General features: G+C 32.1%; 2 protein-coding genes across 4 annotated transcripts; both read right to left on the bottom strand.

The window, feature by feature from the left end:
- Positions 1–5949: 5949 nt before the first annotated feature.
- Positions 5950–13537, bottom strand: LOC133678350 (uncharacterized mitochondrial protein AtMg00170/AtMg00620). The gene is given in 5 exon segments (XM_062100644.1): positions 5950–6848; positions 7430–9935; positions 9938–9994; positions 9997–10204; positions 13451–13537. Coding segments are annotated over 4 exon segments (423 nt in total). The 3' UTR covers positions 5950–6848; positions 7430–9864.
- A 1444-nt stretch (positions 13538–14981) lies between these two features.
- LOC133677946 (probable fructokinase-7) lies at positions 14982–18708 on the bottom strand. 3 transcript variants are annotated; one of them, XM_062100092.1, is made up of 7 exons: positions 18631–18708; positions 17681–17892; positions 17124–17336; positions 16800–16997; positions 16528–16668; positions 15693–15809; positions 14982–15328 (listed from the first exon to the last, which is right to left on the bottom strand). In XM_062100092.1, exons 2-7 carry the CDS (start codon positions 17864–17866, stop codon positions 15176–15178), a joined length of 1008 nt encoding a protein of 335 aa, XP_061956076.1. In that variant the 5' UTR covers positions 17867–17892; positions 18631–18708; the 3' UTR covers positions 14982–15175. The 3 variants fall into 3 exon arrangements, with proteins under 3 accessions (XP_061956076.1, XP_061956075.1, XP_061956077.1); XM_062100091.1 differs by having other exon boundaries at positions 18451–18704; XM_062100093.1 differs by having other exon boundaries at positions 18626–18696.
- Between the last annotated feature and the right edge of the window lie 1063 nt (positions 18709–19771).

The following is a 19771-nucleotide window of genomic DNA, read 5'->3' as shown; positions in this document are numbered from 1 at the left end:
TTACATAAATAAATTATAAAAGATTCATATTTATAATGGATGATGTTACAGAAAAATAGAGAAAAGAAACCGATTATACTTATTGCAAAATAAATAAACTAATCCCTTGAATTTCTCTAATAAATCAATCCCAAGATCTGTACTCTCAATGCTTTTTGTTGATTCTTGTGTGGAAAGTCAAGACTTCGATACTTGTAATTGCACTTGTTTGGTGTGAAAAAGCTCTCCAAATATGTACCTATACAATGTTAATGCCACTTAATTTGCGAGTATTCTTATCAATATCAGTGATGTTAGTTTTCGAGATTAAACGAAATTGCAAGGGGAACACAACTCTTTTATCCGACTAGCTGCTCACTTTATATATCTGACAAATTTCAACTATTGTTTGAGTTGAAGATCCAGAGAAAACTTGTAGTAAAATGTAAAAGAATAAAAACATATTATCTTTGTATTTGACAAAAACACTCAAAAAAATAAAATAAAATAAACTAGTTGATAACCAAGTTTTTACTAGATTAAACCCAGGTTAATTGGATCGCTAGGTTAACTTAGATTTTTAATTAGGTTAATTATGTTTTTTTTTCTAGTTTTTTTAACATGAATTGGTTTAGGTCCAGGGCTGATCGAGTTTCAAGTCGATTATAATGTATTATCTAGACCAGTTTAGATTTTAAAACCATGGTAAACATATGTCTATAATTTTATAATGTATTTAGAGTCTTAATCATAGTTTTTAATTTTTCCTTTTTAAAGTTCAAATTCAATAGCTATTGAGAGAGCAAATCATTGTCGAAGACCATTATTAACAAGTTTATAATACCAATAAACTATAACGCATTAAAATAACTCTCAACTTGATAGCAATTAACAAGTTTGGCCCATCATGTGGATTGGAAGGCTAGTTCTTGGGTTGACTAATCCTTCATGGGTCTACTCTATTGCTTCCTTAACAATATTAATGATCAGAAATTAATTAATTGTGCTTTGAGAGTGGAAAAGCATGAATATGGGATCAACATTATTCCTACCACTTATTTCAGTATCTACAACTCATTACCACCTTCGAAAGTTCTGCAAGGCTAGTTGCATATATTATCCTTGTACTTTGGCAAAAAAAAATAAAAATGCAGCTCATCATGTTGCGACATAATCATGTGTTACGCAGTATTCTGAACCAGAAAGTCAGGAATCATTTTGGACATTTTAGTGTGTAAACCAATACAATTAGGTTCAACCAAGTACAAAACATTCTTCACTAAAAGTTAAGTAATTTTAGAGAAAAACTTGAGTGGTAAAGATTCCAAAAGGAAAAAAAAATGTACAAATGATATACGATTTTATATATTTTTTTAAAGTGCTTTCGAATTGCTGGGGACCGAAATTGATACACATTTGCCCATCATGTGGATTGGAAGGCTAGTTCTTGGACAGATTGGCGTCCATGTCCTTCATCAGGGCCCTCTCTCTATATAGGAACTGTGGACTGTTCAATAAAAAAGCTACCTCACCGAGGTTAGGGCTTATCAGTATGTAGCTTACAGACCCTCGATGCAAAGGGCTATATATGTAGGACCACAAAATTATGCCTTCAAATTATTTCTGTTCTTGCTTTGATGTGTTACTACTCACCAGCTTGTTATGATCATACATGTCCTAGCTAGGGAAATCGATTACAATATGTCCTTTTTATTTTGAATTAGTGGTGAGAAAGAGAGTTAATGAAACAGGAGATTTCTCTTCTTACAAAAAATTCCAACTAATTATTTTTTTTGGTTTTAGAATATTAGTGCCTACAAGACATTTTCCCCAATTTGTTTCTTAGTTAATTAATTCAAGATTTGTTGAGCTGCGATTGTGAATTTGTTTTTAATAATTTCACCGAGCAGGAAAAAAAGAAGAAGCTATGATAACTCAAATTCATTTGAATTATTATTCTCTTCCCTCCAAGAACCCTAGTTGAGCAAAAAAGAAAGAGTTTAAGTTTGATTAACATACCATTTTTTTGAATTTTAGATGTTTAATTTATAATCATCACATCATTCAGAAATCCCCATAATTAAAAAAAAAACTTGGAATTAAATTGGCCCATACCAATGATAATTGACAGAAAGATGGACAGAAAACAAGAGTTAAACCTTATGTGTAATTAATCCAAGGACTAATGAATTGAACCTCATGACCAACCAAAACAAAATTCACAAGCATATAGAGATTTATTTTCACTTGCAGCCGTAGTATGATGTATCAATAATAGAAAAATATTACTCATTGTTGCTGATGAATTCTTGAAAACTTCATAGAGACCCTCTTCGAAGCTTAAGTTGGTAAATTTTCACTGGTGTGAAATTAATACTGAACAACATAACCAAATGATGAACACTGAGATTTGCTACCACAAATGAATGCACGAGTCATGATATCTAAACAGTAACACATGCTAGTTTAGTGCTTCACCAAGAAAAAAAACAAAGAAATTATAGCAGTACTGTGAGGAACAGAAGCTGAAGATGAATTAATTAGGATTATATATATATATATATATATATATATATATATATATATATATATATTCAAATATGCATTTACTTTTCTTCATTTATGTGACAGAAAGTGATTAATATTGGTAGGTAAGTGATCGCTGTTGGATTGGTGGCGGATTCCTGACCTCTTGCAGACATACGTGTTTAAAGGGAGGAATTAAACTACCAACATAAATTTTGAATGGAAACTGAAAGCAAAGTATGGTGACCCTGTGAGTTCTTGACCCACCATTTATTGTCTACATAATTCCAGTACAGCTCTGCACATTTTTCTGCCTTGTTCATTGTTGTTAGGCTTCATCTAGTAACTGACAAAAAACACCCGATTCTTTAACTTAATTACTAGGTCAATTTGTGAATTGCGAGTCACCAGCCCACCTGTTTTTATTAAAATTACAGTGTTTTGTTCTTTTTCTTTAGTATTGACCCGTCAAGTTGGGTTACAAGCGTAACTCTATTACCAAAAACCCAAATTCGATTAATATTTTATTTGATTTACATTAAAAATAAAAATTTACATTAAAAAAATCTAATAAAAAGTCCATAAATTAAATTTTGGAGCCAAAATATCTCCAAATGAAATAAAAATAATATACAACACACAAACTATCAAATATAAAAATATAAAAACAAGTGGAGTATATGATATATAAGATTGAGTTGTAATGTTTTAGAAATCTAGGTCAATTACCGGACGAGCTTGTAGTATAGTATTTTTATGTTGTTTGATCTTTTATCGTTTATAATTTATAATATCTGTATTATTTAATTTTGATGGGTTGAATGGGATTAGATAATATAAATATTAGACATGTATCAATTTTTTTAAACATTTCTTGATGGGGATAGCAAAGGGACAATTTCCTTTTCAGCCTGTAATTATTCACGGGTCCAGTTTTTCGAATAGAAAAGAAGAGAAGGGCTTTGTTGCCTCATCAAAACTAGGAATGTGAAACCGGCCTTTGTTTTGGGAGGTTAGTACAGACGTTAGTTTTGAAACATAAAGAACAATTTAGGACTTTTGGCTTCTAATCATTTAATCAATTCACACAGAGCAGAATAATTCAGTAACTTTTTCATCAGGGCAGGACAGGTTTGGTGTCAACAGTTGTAAGTTTAAATGCCAAATCAGAAATTGCTTGCTTTATTGTACATGAAATTGAAATTCCACGCACCTTGCACTGTTTCTTGACCCACAAAAGATCATAGAATTATGCAAAATGTCCATGCATGCTGCTTAAATCATTTGATTTGAAGTTCACCAGCAGCATTGGATTAACCCCATGAGTATGCTTAACAATTTATAGGAAATGGCATTTCGAAAGTTTGAATTTGAAACAGTATGAGTTCTTGTTGAATTTGAAACAGTATGAAGAACAAAAACAGTGTGGCAGATTTACAGATTATGACACCATATAAAGACGAATGGATCAATCAAGTCTGGTGTTGTACAAACATATGCAAGTAATGTCAATAACATCCATGGCAGAAGCAGATACGGACATTGATGATATCATGCACAGTGAACACTTCCACAAGATCAGTTAGGTCACAGTTCCAGACAAAGCCTAAGTTAAAAGACATTGATGATGGTATGCCAGTTTGTTTGTGCGGTGGTGCACCGTACCCCGCATGAACAAACAAAGCACAAGTTTGCCTTATTTTCTGTGGAAACATGGCATTATTTTTGCAACAGTAACATTTACGAGATTCAGAGTAATAGATGTTTATCCTAACTCAATGTTCAGTGATTACAAGAAACTCAAAACTTTAGACATTTTACCATTGTTTAATGTTTTTTATTTTCTCATTTTAATTCTTAAATTTTTTTTGGGATGATTTTATCCTTTTATGACCAAATTGAATGATAATTGCTTTAAATTTATTGAGGAATTGCAAGACTAAAAAAATGATGATCAAAGTTAAAAAAAACTGAGAAAATAAATGGTGATTTTAAAATTAGATCAAAAAGTTCATTCTAATCTTCCTACATTTCAAATTATAAACTTTTGTTCCTAATATTTCTCACAAATTCAATTTTGATTCAAAACTTTATTCTTTTTATTTTTTTACTCCTAGTTTGAGGGAAGAGAAAGAAAGTCTCAATATTTGACACCAATTTCCTCCACTAAAAATGTTAATTTTAGTGTTAATGAGTTTCATTAAATGAAAAAATTTTATCCTAGGTTTTCTTTGTCATTCACTTTGCTTGAGATGATAGATTTGATCTCAAAAAGGTTTTTGGTTTTTAGTTTTTGGTTGATTTTAGATTTTTAAATGAAATTTTAAGATGTTTAAGGTGATACATGGGTTTATCAAAATGTTTATAGTATTTTATAGTATTTTGTTCAAAAATAGGTTTCTACAAAAAAAAAACAACCTCGATTACTCAACCATTATTATAGCCAAAATCAAAGGAAAAGCAATTAATGGGTCGCCTGTTTTTATTTTTTTCAAAACATTTTGGGTTGGATAACATGCCATCCGCCTCATTACTTAGAAAATTTTTTGGGTCCAAGCACGCGGTCTTGACTTGCCAAACTTAGTAGCATCAAACCTTTTTTTTTTTGTAGGTTTTTTTAAATCATACTTTTTTTAACATGTTTTTTTTTAAATAACCTTTTATTTTATATTTAATTTAATATTCATTCCCTTTGATTTTTTTAGATTGTTTATTTAGCCTTTTTAAATAGCGGTTGTTTTTTTAAATTTTGTTTGTATTTAATTTTTGAAGAAATTATTTTAATTCATCTATATTTTTTTATTTTATATAAATAAAATTTATTTTTAAAAATAAAATAGTTATTCTTGCATAATATTTTTTTCCCTTTGATTTTATTCCATCAATTTCCTGTATGTATCAATTTTTATCATCACTTTACTAAATAAAAAATCAATTTTAATAAACAAATTCATTAAATATAAATTGATAAATGACTCATATTACAAGATTAAATATCTTTATTTACATTTATCTCTTTATTTTTCCACTTTTATCTTTAGTTAATAACTTATTTATTTAATTAATTAAATCCTTGCATAACCTTTTCTATTTATGTTTAGGATTTTTTTTATGTCTATTTATTTCTTATGATTGAAATTAATGATTTTTTAAAAATGAGCTTTTGAACAAAGTTATTAAACCTAATCTAACCCATAACTTGGGTTATAAGTTGGGTAGGTTAACCTATGTTAACTTAAATCAACCCAAAACGAAATATTTTCAAGATTTTTTAAAAATGTTAAAACAATGCTTTTGAAAAAAAATTAAAATCAAACTATGTGGACTGAATTGTGGTTGACCGGGTTAATTACCATATGGTTTAATTTAAAATGCAGGTCATATATCAAATTTAGTAACACTGGTTTTGGATTGTCCGAGGGCGATTTTGGTTATACAAATATATTGCTGACCGAAGAGAATGATAAGATTTCAATTGTTCAATCAAAGCCCACACGGGGCAGAAGTAGCACATGTGAAGGGGAAGGGGAGTCTAGAGATTTAAACGTACAGCTATAGCCAGAATAAAAGTGAAGAACAACAAATGTTTACTTTACATGGGTAAACACTAAACAATATCGAAGGAATCTATTTGTAACACAAGTGAAGCAGCAGTGGGAAGTAGGATCAAATGCCACTTCTATATCAACAGACTATATACAAGTAAGGGGACAAGGAGAGTCTAGAGTTTCAGGTCACAGCTTTGGCTAGTTAAAGAGTAAAGAATGAGAAATGTTCTTGAGCCATACTTCCTTGAATGAGGAATTGATGGCAAGGGCAAGTGGCAATGTGAAGTTCAAAAGGTCAGATGGCATTTTCTATATCAACAAGCTAGCTATAGCCAATTGAATAAATACAGTAGGAAAAATCAACCAGCGTATATGGAACAAAGAGCATGCTTGCTTGGTGGAGCAAAAGTAGAGGTGCTCACTCACAGATTCAGTATAGGAGAATATGAAATGTTGCTTCTAACTTCTACCATCAACATCAAATCCTGCCACCGTCCAGCCAGGTTGGGAAAATCCTCTACCCTTGGGAACAGCCCCGATTCGCCTCCCCCTTCCTTGGAAATGGACTTTCTTCTTTCCCCTTCCTTCTACCTCGACATTAGGCTGTTGATTTTGCTAATTCATGACTTGGACATTTCCCCCATTAATTTGCGTGATGAGGAGCATTCTCAGCCACTCCGGCACCACTTTCTGTTGAAAATGGAATCGAGGCATCTTGAGCTGGGTTGTTCGGTGCAGGTCCCATTGGTTTTCCATCCCATGGACAACCACAAGTGCAAACTTTCAACAATTTCTCTACAAACATGCAATGTGTATATCAGTATATGCCTATACTAGCACTCAGTGGAGCAGCATGATGTAATGACAGTAAATGGAACATTCACAAACATTAGCTCCTTAAGGGCAGCCACTTTCAGAACACACCTGATGTTATGGTTTTAATGAGTTTGCTTATACGATCTCATGCACATCAGAACATTTTCAAAGCCTAAGTTACGCGCACACACAGGCCAATACCTTCTTACACATGCACAATGCAATCCCAAAGAAAGAGCAGTATTAACTAATAGTTAGCCCATGACAGTTAATAATCAATGTGAAAGTATACCATGAGAGTGCTGTCCAAGCAATTAACTACATGTATTGATAGATAATTAGATACGACCGATATTTTTAGAAATAGAGTTTACATGAGGAGGAGACATAGATGCTCCACTTGGGTTTAGGGCTTCCAGTCGCCTTTTTAATTTCTTAATTCTAGAAAACTGAGAGTTACTGCTTTCTTGAACCTTTTAGAGATAATAAAATAAATAGAGAAAACCTAACAAACAATAAGAAGTAGTGAAGTTCAAAACTTCATTCAGAGATGATCTTACCAGATGATTTAAGTCTTCACACTTCTGCTTAATTTCTTCCTCGTCCTTCACAACTTTTGTTGCTGCTTCCAAGACGCCGAGACTCCAGTTGGGTCACATTGCAGCGTCTACTTAATCTCCCCCAGACCCGTGAGAATTTACTGTGACAGTATAGCTGCCAAGTAACCCAAGTATCATGGTAGACCATGGAAGTATGGTTATAGTTCCATTCCATCATTCTATTAGTGAAATTCATAGCTTACAAATTTTTTTCAAGCCAGTAAATGAAAAAGATTTTCAAGAATTATAAAAACCCTAAAAATAAACAGGAATTTCCGTTACAATATCTAGGTTAGGAAAGTCTTTATAAAACCAATTGATTATTGGATTTTACTAACTTAACTACCATTATCCGGGGATTCCTGGATCCGCTTTCAGATCACATTCTAATAGAATGAAAACAGAAGATTGATTAGATATAATAGCTGCAGACAAATCTCGTGACTGTGATCGAACAACATTAGCTACGTCTCATCTCTTGATGAGTTCTTATTTCAGAAAAAAATGTTATGATGATTCTCTTTGGTGCTGCTTACCAGTGGAGGTTGGATTATCTGAACTATGAATAAGAAGTCGAAGAAGTAATGACTCCCTAGATCCGCCTCTTATTTAACTATCTTCTCAAACTAGCTAGTTTGTTTGGTATCTATAGATACCTCCTTTCCAGCTCATACATAAAGGTTATCCTTGAGTTAATTTGCTGCTAAATGAAGACGGTAATGGATGGCTGAGGGGACAAAAAAGATCAATTCGGTTCATCTTGGACGGCTGGTAAGGCTGACAGAGACCATATCATAGTCAGAAAATTAGGAACTATAATCACGAGGTTGAGAGAATTCAAGGGATTCGGCTCTTAGCTCCATAGTTTAGCGATCCATATAGGAAACAACTTCTGAAGCTAGATAGATGTTCATTCCAAAAGAACTACGGAGTTCAGGGTTCGCTTACCCTAAACTAGCTGGTCTAGAAACTATGAAGTGGTATTTGTATAGGGATAAGGATAAAATGAATAGAGAATCAACTGAAGAAACTAACTTTTTTCGCTTACCCTTCATAGAATGACTATTTATATGGCTTACGCTTATAAAATGAAGCCCGCCAAAAAAAGAAATGGGACAGTGAAGGAAAGGAGAGCTTGGATTTCGAAAATGGAGCTGGTTGTTTTCCATGAGAAGACGTTGTGTTAAGGTTACCTATGGAAATGACAGGAAGGGGGGAAAAGGTGTTGTTGATAAGCTAGACTTGATCAGGCTTACTGAGGGACTCAGCCTCGTATCCACGTGATGTTCCTTGGATACCAAGGCTAAAGCCAAACGATTGGAGTGCTTTTTTGGGCTAAACCTATTTTAGAGAGTTCTTTGGGCTTGAACATGATGTTTGCTTGATAATGGACAGAATGAGCTTTATTTGCTGCTTTGCTGAGACTAGGCTAGGCTAAGTGAAGTGACCTCACTCATCATATCATCTTAGAAAGCTCTCCCTCGTCAATAAGCTCACATTTAAAATATCTAAAACCAGTTGGTTGAAATAGATTGGTTCTTTTATAATATTTCATATAAAAGAGGAATACTCAAATCATATATAATGATATAATTAATATTAAGGTTATGAATTTCTTTTATAGATATGTTTATGTCTTATCAATAGGTCCAAAAACTCTTAAATCTCTCTTTTTTATAAGAACAGGAATTTAATGGAGTCCTTTCTTTCCATTTCTTTTCCTAGCTTGGTGTAAAATCCTCACTGTCAATACTTTTTACTATCAATTGACAAGAGTTATAGAGACAAAAATAAGTAATCTAACATCATATCACATAACTTGATATACAATATTTTAATCAATTATTTTGTCAAGATAGCTTCTTATATAAAATCATGAAAAAAATATAAATCTATACAAATAGCTCATAAAATAATAGTTATTAAAAGTTCTAAGTTCATATTCTAACCTCAATTTGTCTAATGGTCTCTACCCAAGTAGATATGACCCATAATCCAATGAACATGCAACCAGTTAGTCATTCTTTCTTTATTTTCTAACCAAACATCAAGTTTTTTTTTTTATCTTCCAATCAATCCTTTTAATTTTATTTTTTTTGCAGTAGTATATAATCTTGATCCCTTACCTTGATGCCTACAACTCAATTTATTTTATAGTGATGATAATAATCCGTGAAATACTGTTTTTTTTCTTTTTCTTGGGTTGTTTCTGAATGGCACCATAGCTACATAACTGTTTTCTTCCGCTAAAAAATGTTAGTTCCATCACCAGGACCCAACAAGCAGCATAATTCTATCCAAGACTATCGAGATAAAATGCCACTCATGTCAAAACAACACTCCCGGTAGGTAAAGGAAATGACTTCCTAATAGCTTTCTTGCTCCTTGGTAGGATGCTAACTATACTGTTTACTAAGCCCTCATGATGGAATCGATATTTTTTAAAGGAAGAAAGCTGCCCTTTTTACGGTAGAGTGGGTAGCATCAATTTACCTCGTGTAGTTATGATATCATTCAGAAACAACATAAGAAGAAAAAAAAACAGTATTGCATGGATTATTGTTATCACTAGAAACAAATTGAGTTGTAAGCATTAAGATAAATGACCAAGATTATATGTTGTTGCAGAAACGAAATCGAAACGATTGGTTGGAAGATAAAAAATAAAGAAAAAGAAGAAGAAGCATGATGTTTGGTTGGAAAATAAAAAAGAATGATTAACTGGTTATAGAGCCATTAGATCATAGGCCAAAGCTCTTGGGTAGAGACCGCTAAACATCATTTTAATAGACCAAGACTAGAAAATAGATATAGAACTTTCGATAATTATCATTTTATAGGTTATTTATATAGATTCATATCATTTTCATGATTTTATATGAGGAATCACCTTGACCAAAATCATTGATTAAAACCTTATAGATCGAAGTATGTGAAAGGATCTAAGGGGTTATATTCATTTTTTTCCCTACAACTCTTTTAAAGAGTAGAGATCCAAGAGTTTTTGGACTTCTTGATAAGAAATAAACATATATATAAGATAAGTTCATAGTCTTAACTTCAATTATATCATTATATATGATTTGAGCTTTTCTTCTTTATATAGGATATTGAGTGAACTACTTCAGTCTAATCCTAATTGGTTCTAGATATTTTAGAGGTGGAGAATGTTAAGAAAAGAGCTTTCCAAGATAATGTGATGGGTGAGGCCAATTAAGCAAGGCCCACTCTGTCCAATATCAAACAAATATCATGTCCAATATCAAGATTTGTTTGCAACTACTATAGCTAATCAATCTCTAGCTTTCATTTCGTTTGATTAAAAATTGAAATGAGATCTAAAAAGGGATCTAGGAATCTTTTGGTAGTGGGAGTTTGGTTAGTGAAATCCAATAAGTAATTGGTTTTAGAAAAGTCTTCTCAACCTAGACATTGTAACCGAAAGTCCTGCATACCTATAGGCTTTTTACAGTCCTCGAAAACCTTCTTCTTTTATTGGCTTAGGAAAGACATGTAGGCTATGGATCCCACTAATGGAATGGCTTCAATGGTCTATCAATCTCCTGCTTTCATTTTGTTTGATTGAAGACAATAATATAATCTGATAATGGATCTAAAAATTCTATAGCAGTGGTAGCTGGGTTGGTGAAATCCAATAATTGATTAGTTTTAGAAAAGTTTTTCTAATCTAAACATTTTAACTGAAAATCCTACCTACTTATAGAGTTTTTATAGTCCTTGAAAACCTTTTTTTACTATCTTGGGAAAGAACCATATGCTATGAATCTCACTTATGGAATGAGACTGTAAACATACTCTCATTATCTAATATGCTAATTAGAGTTCTTGGTATAATTCAAGGCAACCATACTGTTACAATAAATTTTCGCAGGTCTGGGGCATGAGTTGATAAGAATAAATTTTTTTAATGGAGTAAACTACATACAAACTATCAATGGGCTTTCTAATTTATGGTCTTCTTTGTCTTTTTTTAGTGGGGATCTACTATGATAGACACCTATTGCATGTAGATGGTTTTTATTGTGTGTTTACATGTATTACTAGTAGTCAATAATATGCATATCATATCAACATATCAAATGAAGAAGGAAATACATTTTGCCAACAACATTAATGAATTAACAACCACACATCTCACAAACTTCAACTGTGTGCAGCAAGAAAATCATGAGACAAATACTACATTTCCATATCAAGGAACTGATTACATCCAATGATTCCAAAATCAACAGATACTTGTTCTTGAAAAGCATTTCCCCATATAGCAAAATAGAGGTTGCCTTTACTTGTGAAATCTTTTTTTAGTTTTTCAGAAAATTTTTATAAGAAACATCAAACTAAAGAAAATGTGTTTACTAACTGAGAATGAATTTTTTTTTTTCTGAAATTTGAAAAACACCAAAATGATTATTTCCCAAAGTCTCCAATATAAAAATAAGGGCCTTATTTATATATAATAACATGTTTCTTTGATTTTTAATGGAAAAATCTCCTTAGAATAAATGTGAAAACTAGAGATGGAGATTAAAAAAAACATTTTTCTGAAAGTAATTACAGCCAGAAATGCCTTTGATTTTTCCTATTCCTTTTTTTGGCCTTCTTTTAAAGAGCTCAGCCGATGTTTGAAGGGATTGAAGACATAAAGGTGTTTTCATTTTCTTTTCCTTTTGCTTATAGGAAGGCACCTCATCAATTAACATTCATTTTTCATCTAAGAAAAACAAAGAGAGAAATAAAAAAGAAAAAGATTCAGTGAAAGCATGGCCTTTTTAAGGAGCTCGGCCCTAACATTGTTCAACATCGAGTTCTTAGCTCAACTCTTTATCCCCATTGCATCAGTCGTGTTCATGATGATACAGACATGCGAGATCATTTTTAATGAAACAAAAGAAGAAAAATATGCAGAACACAATGTAATGCGACTGACGAAGGAACTGGTTTCACTACTGCATCACATCACATTCTTCCGAATACCTCAAAAATCCATTTCCACCATCCCAAAATCATGCTACCCATATTACTCCAAATCATTCAAATACTACTTTCATTACTAACAGTAAGAACCAAGTTTTGACAACGAAAAGGGACAAACCTTCTTGAGCTTCTCCCTCCTTCAACCTCGCAACACGAATTCTCTCCGTCGACATCTGTATCTTCTTCCTCATATGTTCAAGCGCTTAAGCCTATCCACACCCCCATCATACACAAAAACCACAAGCAATGTCAGTAAAACACCAAATCCAAGACTGAAAACTACAACATTGCCGCATACCAACCTGCTTTAACGTAAGATTCGCTAGCTTTATCTCTACATCACGAATCTTCGAATAATTTTCTTCAATATATCTAACATCTACAAAAAAAATTCATAAAACAAAATTATATAAATTGTTCATTTTTTAATTCTTAAAATTGAAATTTACCGATTCTCTCTACATCACAAATCTATGAATAATTGTCTTCGACATATCTAACACAAATTAAATAATAAAAAAATCATCAATAAGATTTCAGAACTTCTTTTATTATTTTCTTTTAGTTAAAGACTGAAATTCACTAATTCTCTCTGCATCACGAATCTTCAAATAATTTTCTTCAATATATCTTACATTAAAAAATAAAAATATCAAACAAATTCATAAATAAGTTATTGACGACTGAGATTCACTGATTCCAGGAATTATTCTTGTTTTTTTTTCTATTATTCTTGTTTTTTTTTCTTTCTCAGAAACAGATTAAATCACTAGATAAACTGATTATCGAAACTACATTTTCTGCTTATCAACACATAATTACAGATCCAAATAAACGAGAAGCGTAAAACTTACTTCCTTAATTGAAGTTGCTCTTCTTCGATTATCTAAAAAATAACAATGATTCACATTAAAATAAATAAATTCAGTAATAATTACAATAATAACGAGAGAGAGAGAGAGAGAGAGAGAGAGAGAAGAGTGAGACCTTCTCGGTGTAGGCAATGACAGGAGCTTCTCGAGGAAGACTGTCAGGTCCGACCTCTGGTTTAAGCATCGTCGACGACGACGGCATTTCTGTTCCTGTTTTGAAACAAATGTGAGATTTTCAGCGGAAAATCCGAATGATTATCTTTTTTATTAATAAAAAAATTGAATAATTATCAATAAAACAAACTCTGAATTACAATCTACGGATTAGCTTATGTCTTAGCTCTCGACGATTTTAGGATCATATTTCCATATCGATTTAATGCATGTTTTTTCATATTTACTTTTAATTATGTGAGTGAAATGTTAACAACGTGGTAGTTAGCACGGTAGTTGTGACATGACTATTACGTGATGATGATAATAATTATAACAATATTAAATTGACAATAATTATTATTTTATTAAAAATAATGATAATTAAAATAAATAATCATATACGATGTTATATAAATTTTAAATGCACACATAAAAGTTATAGAGCGAAGAGTGATGATGATTGTGGCACCAAAATTAACAATGAATGTGATGATATTAAAATGGAAGGATTGTTTGAAACTGTGTAAGAATACGGTGTAAATTATATTTTTAAAAAAGTTTAATTTTTTTTATTAAAATTTAATATAATTTATATGTTTTGAATCGTTTTAATGTGTTGATATCAAAAAAAAATTTAAAAAAATAAAAAAATATCATTGGTATATATTTCGGTACGAAAAATTATTTGAAAAGCAATCACTACTACACTGTCAAACATACTGTCATGCCTTCTTAATGTTAGAATTTGGTCAGACTTGCAGTATTAATTTTTTTAAATATCAATAAAACAACAATATTTTAATTATTGTTTTAAAATTAAGATTGGTTCAATATAAGACTTAGGCTAATTCAAGTTAAAAAAAAATAAAATAAACTCAGCTAATCTCGTTAAAAATTCAAGTTGATTCATGAATTTGGTTAACTTAGGTTTGATCTAGTCAAAACTCAATTATCAATCCATTAATTTTTTTAATTAAAATAACTTTGTTTTGATTTTTTTAAATGAAATTAGATTGATGCCTCTGCCACTTGACTCGAAAATTATCCTAAATCGAACTCCAAGAACAAGTTTTTAAATTTTAATAAAAAATAATTGATCTGATTATCCATATTTTTTTTCAAGTCCATACTAAGCTAGATCCAAAGCTATGATTTTTTGGTATGTTCTGGTTTTTTTTTTTTTAAAAAAAAATGCATATTCTACTTCTTGATCCTTCTATTATAATTTCTTGATCATGCGCTAACAATGCATATTCCTTCATCCAATCTTTGTATAAACACAATCGATGTTAGGGGCAACACACTTGAAACCTTTCAGAATGTGGAGACCATGTATTTTCGAGATAAAACAGTGATAGCAAGCATGGCAAGAAAAGAAAGTTGTCGCCCTTGTGACCTTGAGGCTATATAGCTGTGTGCAAAACAACTCGTGCACGGCTAGCAAGTCAAGAAACGTCAAAACACTTGAGTTTTGATAGTGGAAGTTAATCTGATCATGTTGAAACTAGATTTGAGATCATTGATTTTATTAAATAATCAAATCTACAATGCTTGTAGGGATTGATTATTACAACCTTTGATGTTCATGAGCATGAAAGAGAAGAACAACATGCGAAAACCAAAGGTGTTATGCAAAGATTTCAAACTACAACAACTTGGCACAAGAAAGAACACGAGGGTTGATTTATGTCTGTGCTTTCCATCCTGGGGAGACTTTCCCTAAAAGTTTCAGGACGGCTTCTTTGGTAGGTAGTGCAGGGATTGCACCTCTCTCTGTTACTGTGACAGCACCGCAGGCATTTGCAAACAAAAGAGCTTCCCTTAATAGCTTCTCATCCTGCAGGAAAGGAGGGAGGGGGAAAGGTTCGGTTAGGGGTTACTATAATGACAAATGGAGTCCACACAAATGGTGTCTGGAGTCTCGGAGAAATACAGTGAAATTTCATTCTGTTTTGTAGCAAAGGAGCATTTTGATGGAGTCCACACAAATGGAGTTATTATAATGACAAATGGAGTCCACACATATGGTGTCTGGAATCTCAGAGAAATACAGTGAAATTCTATTCTGTTTTGTAGCAAAGGAACATTTTGACTACAAGGTTGTATGGAATCTATAGGAAGCTGTATTGATTCAGAGATTTAAAATTATCAATGGGATAAAAAGATTGAGCCATTCTGATTCTGCGTGCAACTATATTTACCTCGAATAGATTTAGGTTAAAAGCTAGGTTGCTCAACATCCCACCAACAAACGCGTCGCCTGCACCAGTGGTGTCAACAGGCTTCACCTTAACACCAGGAACACGGCCTTTGAATTCCTGAATTGGTTTACAGTTTATGTCAATTTGCTGTGCCACATTGAAATATCAGATCACATCGCATATGAAAATAACCATCTACAAGCAGCACTGCAGTGATACTTCCATTTAATACAGCAGATTTTCAAACTTTTTGACGACCGCACATAAATCACCTAGACCTATAAGTAACTTTGCATTAGATACACCTACACATTCAGAAGGATCCGCACATTCATTCAGATCATTTGCCGTGTAAGAGATTCTGACTTGAGTAATTGCATATTGTCATAATTGAAGAAATTCAGCAAAACATTTCTCTATAATATCATCTGGTAAGACATTGATGACTGGTGTTTCTCGAGGGAATATAACAAAGGTTGGAACAGAATATCAGTTATTCATATGATTCCATAATTAAAAATTTTCTAAATTATCCAAGCACGATAACCAAGACAACTAATAGTTTGCTTTTTCTAGCAAAGGCTTCGTTAGCCAAGGTCCTTAGCTAACATGAACTAACATTCCAACAACAGGAAAAAAATAGAGAGAGAGAGAGGGAAAGAGAGGAGCAGTTTAGCAGGAAGCCTCTTCTACAAACACTAAAGGGACATTTTTGGAGTTTGTCAGGGATATAATTGTGGATGGATTAGAATCAAGATCCTGTCTTTAGTTTGATAATTGATGGTCAACAAGAAGGTTTATATTTATATATACGTGACAATAATCAGTAGGTTACCTTGGTGTAATACCGGCAACCCTCTGACCCTTCAGTTACAATCAGAAGCTTCAGATTGGGATGAAAAAGCTTGTCCAAGACCACTTTATCATCAGTATGATCATCACATCCAGTTAAGAATGTAATTTCTTCCTCACTTATCTGCAATTTCATATAATCAACCCAATGAGTTCCAAATATATTACTATGAAAGATCCGCAAATGTTTCACTTCAGAACAATAAAATTGAGCTGGTGTATATGCGCTTGTGCAACAGCAGGTTTCAACTACACCTTAATAACATCAGCTTGTTCCCATATGCTCATTATGCCTTCCCTAGCAGCCTCTGCTGATGGCCATAATGCCAATCTCAAATTTGGATCATAAGAAAGGATGCTGCCAGACTTTTTGGCAATTCTCATCGCTGCAATATGGCTTGACCTGCAAGGTTCTGAAATCAAACTAATTGATCCATAATGAAAGATCCTGGCCTGCAATCAATGCAATTTTGGAAGTGAAAATTTTTCAAATGGATATCTGCCAGAATTTGAAAATCTTGTGGAATGCATCCTAACATGCTACATCTTTCTTACTAAAACCAAAAGGAGAAAACAGACCTGCTCAAGGAGGTTTATATCTAATTCTGATTCTTGAAGAAGCATGTCTGCACTTGGATGACGGAAAAATAAGAATTCACGCTCACCATCAGCTCTGAGCGTAATAAATGCCAGAGCAGTCCTCGCAGTGGAATCAAATCGCACACCAGAATTATCCACATTGTTTTGTTTCAAAATGTCAGACAGCATGTACCCAAAATCATCATCACCAAGCTGGGAAAATATGCCACGAAAGTTGAAATTAGAACTATGGCTAGATAAAAAGCATGGATTCATGGACACCAAAACCGTTCACAACATTAAAAAAAAAAAAACAGGGGACTGAGATCCTGCAACGTACAGTTTACTGTGAAATTACAAAATTCCATTTGGCCAAAAGTTTAACCAAATTCCAATTGAAATGAAATCTTTATGATAAATCAATGCAATTTCAATTTAAGTTCCATTTACTCAATGCATCAAAAACACCAAATGAAATGAATTAACCAAGTGTTTGGCATGTGCAACGCAACAAGTCATTCCATAAATAAGTACCCCAGAACCATATCCAAATGCACCTTGCCTATAAAAGCTGATGAACCACCTAGTTTTGATATACAAACGGCCACATTAGCAGGAGCACCACCAGGAGCCTTCTTGAAAGTAGGTGCTTCAGCCAGTGAAACCCCACCAACTGTTGGTACAAAGTCAATCAACATTTCCCCGAAACAAACAACTAGCGACTCATTCGCTCCTTCTTTCATATTCAATGCATGATTATTAGAATCACCTACAGATTTTCAATTGCTTGATATCAGTACAATCTGCACATCAATAACTACAAAATCACTCAGCAAATTGGAGTCAATAAAAAAACTATGCCTCCCTTTGTCATTCCCAAGACCAAAAAAATCTCTTTAAAGCAGATTCAGATTGAAAAACAATTCAACTAACTGTGAATTAACACAAATTTTCAATCTTGATTAGATCACAAATCAATAGTCACTGATAAATTCACAAAATCAATCCTATCTTTTTCAGGGTTGGTCCACCTAAAGCACTATAAGCTAGTATACAGTAACTTCATTGTACAAGATAAGAAAAACTTTCTACAGGACTCAAACAGAGACAACAAACCAAAGAGGAATAAAGAAAGGTCTATGAAAGAAAAAACAAGAAACCCAAGATCAAGAATCACACGCACAAAATAAAAGGAGAAAAACACAAAACCAGCTCAAACCCAATAAGAAATCATCGAAAAGAACATCAAAACAAAGAAACAACAAGCATAGTATTGATCAATCAAGAAAGCAACAACTTTAAAAGAAATGAAACAAAAGAGAATTACATGGGACATAATCCTCAGCCATTTTACAAGCGTTAAAAGCAAGAATCAAGAGAGAGGAAGAGGAGGAGGAAGAGGAGGAAGAGGAGGAAGTGTGGTGCAGTGTAGGTGTCTTATAAAGAAGAGGAGAAGAGGAGTTATGGAAGGAGGAGATGACGGTGCTTGCTTTGTTGGAGACCTTACACTATCCTCAAGGATCGTTCTAAGTGACAAGTTGACAAACAGAGCTGCAAACTAATTATCTATTCCTTTCTCTCTTTTTTTGCCTTTTAATTATCACTTTCCTAGTATTTTATTTTATCTTCCTTTCTTTTTGTCTTATTCTTAGATGTTAACATTGTTGTTTAATTTTTGTTTTAATAAATAATAAATCAGTCCCTCTAGTTTAAAATAAATCAATTAAATAGTCCTTCTAGCTTTAAAAATAATTAATTAATCATAACATTTTACTGTTAATTATAATTGGGAAGTGATATATGTTTTTATTTATTTATATGGATCTTTGCATATTTTAAATATCATCATTTTGAATTTAATGATTTGAATTTGGATTAATTGTTGTAATTTTATGATACAATTTAATGTTCTCATGTTATATTTTTAAAATCATGGAATTCAAATTGACATAATTTACTGTATTATATAAAATACAGTAAATTATGTCAATTTGAATTCAATGATTTTAAAAATATAACATGACATGGCATCTATATAACTATGAGAGCATGATGAATATGATATGATGTTTTTATTATTTAACAATTATTTTTTAATGTATATTTTATTCGAAAATGTTTTAAAATAATATTTTTTATTATTTTTTAAAAAGTATTTTTGACATAAACACATGGAAACAATTTAAAAATATAAAAAAAAATCTTAAACAAAAAAATTTAAAATTTTAAAAAACATTGTTTGTAATGCAATTGTAAACGACCCAATACTTAAATATCTAGTGGAATATGTCCTTGTTACCCCAATTGAATTGTAAATAAACTATATTCATGTTTGTTAGACTTAGCATTGATTGATCAAACTAAGATATTAATTACGAGTCATTGGATCATTAGGTTATTGTATTGAATTGTTGATTAAAAATATTATAAGAAATTAAAATTAATTCAAACTTTTTTATTATATCCAATCAGGTTTTAAATTAATTATAATCGGTTAATATTTTAAATAATTATTAAAAAGAAACCTAATCCAAATCTACATTCCAGGTAATCGGTTTCCTGAGGGTTTAGGGTTGGTAAAGAATATCATATATTGAATGTGCATGCATGTTTTGATGACGTGGCAACCTTGATGACCAAGGCTGTGA

The sequence above is a fragment of the Populus nigra genome, chromosome 18 (genome assembly GCF_951802175.1).
Source record: "Populus nigra chromosome 18, ddPopNigr1.1, whole genome shotgun sequence".
Classification (NCBI taxonomy): domain Eukaryota; kingdom Viridiplantae; phylum Streptophyta; class Magnoliopsida; order Malpighiales; family Salicaceae; genus Populus; species Populus nigra.
Note: the sequence above shows the minus strand (reverse complement) of the source record. Positions and strands in the feature narration are given on the sequence as shown.